The sequence below is a fragment of the Phalaenopsis equestris genome, unplaced genomic scaffold (assembly GCF_001263595.1).
Source record: "Phalaenopsis equestris unplaced genomic scaffold, ASM126359v1 Scaffold234232, whole genome shotgun sequence".
Taxonomy (NCBI): Eukaryota; Viridiplantae; Streptophyta; class Magnoliopsida; order Asparagales; family Orchidaceae; genus Phalaenopsis; species Phalaenopsis equestris.
In genome coordinates, this window is record NW_018252153.1 from 90,809 (window position 1) to 96,808 (window position 6,000).

The 6,000-nt window shown below is 31.2% G+C and overlaps 1 protein-coding gene across 2 annotated transcripts in view; it reads right to left on the reverse strand.

Moving 5' to 3' along the window:
* LOC110038885 (5'-3' exoribonuclease 3) overlaps nt 1-3,760 on the reverse strand; it is a 71,825-nt gene extending 68,065 nt beyond the window's left edge. For both annotated transcript variants that reach the window (XM_020743804.1, XM_020743803.1), the window contains exon 1: nt 3,434-3,760. In XM_020743804.1, the coding sequence (XP_020599463.1) occupies nt 3,434-3,637 (204 nt within the window). In that variant the 5' untranslated portion in view covers nt 3,638-3,760. The remainder of the gene's footprint in view (nt 1-3,433) is intronic.
* Nucleotides 3,761-6,000: the final 2,240 nt, after the last annotated feature.

Below are 6,000 nucleotides of genomic sequence, written 5' to 3' on the forward strand. Positions count from 1 at the left end.
TTTCCTTCTAAGGACTTCAAAATCAATGATGTGGCTCAAATAATCTCGTTGATAATGACAGCATAAATTTTATTTATATTGATTCATGCTTTTGGTGAAGAGGATTTGTCTCCCTGTCTGACTATCACGCCCTACTACAAAGGCAGGATTTCTAGAAATTTATAGGACTTTTGTTCATTTTATTTTATGTCTATGTTTGTATTTATTTATGTAATTGTGTTAAATTTTGATGTGTATTGAATACTATAATTAGAAATTGTGATTCTCTCTTAATAAAAATTTTATTGCTCTTGCCTAGTTGTCTCGTTATTTTTATCTAAAATTGTTTGTTATAAATTTATCTTAAAAATATCAAAGACTAATATTTTTTATAAGAATTTCGAGTTTATTTTGAGCTGGTTCACAAGCTAAGCTCGAGCCGACTCGAGCTAATTTTGAACAAACAAACAAACAAGTTACTTTCAAGCCGATTATGAGCCATTGTGAACAATATCAAACGATTTTGAGCCAAACACGAACAGATAAATTTCGAGCTAATTTCAAACACGAGATATTTTCACACAGCCATCATAACAAATGAGTTGAACACAAACAGAGCCTCAGCTTGCTCATGTTTGGCTCATTTACACGCCTACTTGTGAGTTTGTTTTGAAATAGATACAAATATATCCCAACACTTTTGTTAATTAGAAATAAGGTGTGAGAATAGTTATGGATAAATAGGCATTAGGCCAATACTAGATAAGGAGCGCACAAGGCCAGTAAAATATTGAATTCCAAGTAGGATACTAGAGAGTATTATAGCTTTCCAATTAAAAATGTATTAATTTAATTAAAAGGAATATGAGTTGTGTTGCATTGTTAATCCTTCCCCCTGCACAGCATGAAGGCCAAACAAAAGTAGCACCACATGTGTTCATAATATAAGCACTGAATCATTATGTTTTCAAACATAAAAAAAAAATTACCCTATCACAATATGTACGGGGAAATTAGAAAAGAGGAATTCGTGAATTACCTTGATCATTTAGAGCATGAAAAGTTTTTTATATATAGTTGGAGAGTCGATATATAATCTAATATGAAAAATTGTGAGAAAATTGACCCCTCAAAATAAAATCAATAATATAATGATGAAGGAGGGAAAAAATTGGAAATTCAAAGGACAATAGAAAAAAATTCTGAAATTGAACAGTAAATGTATCCAATGAAAAAAGAAAAACAAAGTTGAAGAATGAAGACAGAATGAGGAAAGCATTAAAAAATAGGACGGCTACGTCCATCAAAGAAATTAATTATTGTGCTATCAATTATGTAAGAAAATAAAACTAAATAACAAAAAAAAACTCTATTTTTTAAGATAAATAGCAAATTTGCCAGCATAAGGGAGAAGTATGGCTTTTGACATGGAGAATCATTTTGATGGCTTCTAAAAAGCCACCAATTTTCTTTTCAGCGACTGATAAGGGGAATTTTTAACTGTTAAGATTATAGGTAATGACAAATATGATGCCATTAGAACTATGCTAAGCTTTCAACAAAATAATTTAGAAACACTAAGTCCTTAAATAATGCCATCTAAAAGCTGGACTTACCCTCCTGAACAGGAAATTTCTCTTCCTTGGATTTGCAAATAACAAGCCCTAACTTCTGTGGTTAGAAAAAACAAATAATGTTGTATATCTAACAAATAATGTCGTATGGACCCAAAGCATGGACTACACTCTACATATCTAAAAGTTACAAGATTGGACCTGGTTTTAAAATGTAAATCACAAGTTTACAGAAGACATTTGCCCGTACTTTTAAAACCCTGAACCAATAAGTTCACATATTTGAGCGGAATGAATTTGCAATGCACTCAGCTTCCAATTACTATTGATAGACTAGCATCACCTTAAAAGCTTTGGAAAAATACAAAGAAGCGCTTTTGCATTCCATTTCTACAAGAGTTAACAATTTCTCAAAAACAGCTTCTTAAATTTTGTTCCCTTTATCTATCTTCCACTTTGTACCCACTAAACAAATCACAAAGAAAATTTGGAAAGCTAAAACTATTTACAGTGAAGTTATAACCTCACTTTTGTTCTCTATGGAAGTATATCTCAACCCTTTCCATGTATTCGTTTGGATGGAAAAATCCAAGTTGCCTACAAGTGGATGTTATTGAAACTAAATTGTATTGAACCACACAAACACAATCTTCTCTGATTATTTTAAAAATTCATTTGTCATAAAATATGGTTTATTTAGTTTTGTGAAATTAGTTCCAATATTAAAGATCACTAAGAATTCATATCATTATTTGTACCAATTTTAGCTTGGTTCACATTCAATATATATCCAAGCCTAAATTGGACAAAACTTGAATTGAGTCGAACATAGAACGGATCAAACAGAAATATATATGCATGCATGTATGAATTCATATATACAAGTATTTTTTTCATCTGCTAATACTATAATATATATGGGGCATTTACATACATACCACCTAATTCATATGTATTTACAAATCTAACACCTAAACTTTACTTTTTATATTTATGCCACTCAAATCTTTCATATCACATAAAAATACCACTATTTTAACTTTTAAAAAGTTAAATACATCTTTTTATGCATAGGTAAGATGGCATACATGTAAAAATTGAACTTTAAGTGTTAGATATGTAAATACATAGGAATTAAGTGGTATGTATGTAAATCTTCCTATATATAAATAGCCAATTGAGCTTGTTTAACGAACTGTAATATGAATTTACCCTACCTGTGAAACAACATTAGCTCTATTGAAAAACTAAATGATTATTTTCCCCGATCTTTAAACTAAACACATAGCGACATATGCAAAACAATGATTGGCTTGATGCTAATTTGAACTCCAAAAAATTTATCTAAGCCTAAGATTACTAGTCTGCGCTTGAACAAACCAAGCAGATTGCATGTTTTATCACACAATACATGTCTGATCTTAAGCATGGTAGTAGACACTGCAGGCAAGTTAATTTTTCTACACTTCCAGTTCACTCATTTACTATGGTTAACATGTTATCTTGTAATTTCAATTAAATTTTAATTGGATGTGGTTGCATTAGACAGCCACAGACCAAGCTTGTATGATTCTTTTAGTTTATTTAGATTAGTTATTCAATGCTTATTCTTTCGCATCAGTTCATGATCCAGCATCTTGTTGTACCCGCCATATTGAAGGATAAATGCGAAAATTCATAATGGGTAAATCAATACCATGGGCATTTTACCAACAAATCCTAGTTTACCCTTATTCAGCAACTAGCTCGCTAAGATTACATATTTTCACTTGAGCTCCACTCTAGATGGACCACTAAAACCAATATCAAAATAAACAATTCCTCATGAACATAGTCAATAAAAAATTAAGACAGAAGGAAGAAGGTTTGGCGTTGCTTACGCGGTCCTCTGGATGAAAGCAAGGATGAATGATGCCATTCATATCGAGATATAGATTGTCGTATTCAATCCCATTAGGGTTCGGCTTCGACGTATCGACGGGGATCTTAACGCCTTCGATCTCCACTGGTTCCTCCTCTACTACGTCCACTACTACCATAGGATACTTCTCCGCAAGCCACCGGTAAAACGCCGGCACTCCCATTGATCCTCTCTCTCTCCCTCTCTCTGTGCGACGGAAGTGAGGGCCTAAGGGAACCCTACGCGATGCTGCAGAATCGTGTTGGATCAGGCTGCAAGCACAGAGTTCTAATTAAACAGCGGTGGTCCAAATTTATACCTGCGCTTTGTAAACATTTAGAAAAAAGAATAATCCCAAAATAATGATGTGGCACCATAAAAAATTAAATCATCTCCTAATGGAGATTTAGATACATAGCACCTATTTCCAGTGCAAAAAACATAGGAATCAAGTGCATTTTAAAGTATGGATGGTTGATATGTTAATATACAAGAATTAGGTGATATATAAATGCCCTTATTTTTATATTCTTCATGAAAATAAATTTAAGATAATATTTATTAACTATTTATTTTTTAGAAAAAAATATGTGGTCATTAGCCAATTTTATTAAGAAAATATTTATTTATTATTTATTTATTAGAAAAATATATATTTAACACACTTTCTGAAAAAAAAAAAATAGTGCGGTTATCAGCCAATTTTCATGATGATTCTCTCTCTTTGTACTTATAGACTACTAATATTTTTCAAGTTTTCATGAGATTAATAATAAGCTTTTCAATTTAAATCCTAAACCACTTTTGGTTGGACTACAATTTAAGTGCCTACTAGGAATTTGCTAAAATCATCTTCCATTTATATTCACATTCAAACCATAATTAAATGACACCACGATATAATGATATGAACAATATTAAAATCTCATAAAAATTATTTGAACAATATTCTCTCAATTTTATTAAAAAATGATCACTCAATCTTGATGAACCTTTGATCGTTAAGTAATCTTTGAATGATCCTTGGTGCACAATCAAATTATATTTAAATCTTTGTTTGTCTTTCTTTGATTATCTGTAATTATGATAAAGATTTATTCAAATAAGGGTCGAAAAATATTTGGAGATGATTAAAAAATGCATCAATGATTGTTCTAATATTGCTCAATAATAAGTTTAAGATAGTTATGACAGTTGTCAAAGATGAGCCAATTATGTTTGAACACGTTTTAGTAATTATAAAAAATGGTTTGATCATGATTCGAGATTATTCAATCATCGTTAAAGTTAGTTCAAAGCTATTCTTTCATAGTCTCTTTTAGGATTGACTAATTAGAATTGTCATGATATGTATGCAAATATTTGATCTAATATTATCAGATGGGAAGCATTATAATGCTTGTTTCATATATAAAGTTGGAGATATTATGGAGAAACTAGTTAAGATATTTTACAGCTAATGATCTCATTTTTCATATTGAGATACTCCCTACTTGGTTTTTATTTTTTGTTTTTTTAGTTTTTAAAATGTCGTTTTGTAGTGTTCTTATTAATTAATTATTAGTTGATAGTGATAAGTGTTGTGCGCCTGAAAATTTAAAGCAGTGAAATGATAATTTAATGTCTCAATGTTGCACAAAAATTCTGTGCACACATAGATAAAAGAAAAACTGTTGGAGGACACAAAAACCTCTTACATGGAGAAATTCTGAAAGGGAAAAATCACATAGCCTAGTTCTCTCAAAGTAATCTACTATTTATAAGTATAAAAGTACACTATTCTCTTATAACAGGAGAATGGGATCACAATTTTATACTGAAAACTACACTTATAAAAAATAACATACGTGGTATGGCTATAATAATTGCAAGTAGTGGTCGTTGATCATTGCAAGTAGTGGTTGTCGAAAACCATTGGTCAAAGACAACGGGTGGTTACAGCAGGCCATTGTCGATGAAGGTTGGTGGTCAACAATGACTACCAGCTACGGAGGTCAGTGGTTACTCATCAGGTTTTCTCTCTATAACAGGCTCTAGAATTATACTTCTCATTTCCTTCTTCTCCTTCCCTTCTCAAGTAAAGAGAATAGATCTATTCATAGTCATTTGGGGAGGGGCATTTTGATCTTTTGGCATCTAACTTCCCTAACGGGTTGATTAGACGGTCCACGTTGATCCCCCTTGAGCATAGGTTATTTTTAATAATGTGTCTTAATGACCTCAAAATTAAACAATCATAGGATTGTTGGATTTTTCTAGTTGAAACACTCAATTCAACTATAAATATGACAAATGTGTAGTTTATTTGACAATTCAATTGATGATCCAATGCTCTTAATTGTTCTTCAATGGCTTGATTTGGGCTTTATTAGGGGTTGACTGAACTAATTTTAACATCATTGGATTCAACATGTCGAGAATGTCAATTTGACTATAAATTTACTAAATCTTGGACTATAAATTTATCGAGACGATCGACTGACTATAAATTTGTTGAGATGGACAGTTTAACTATAAACTTGCTTAGATGATCATTTAATTTGAATT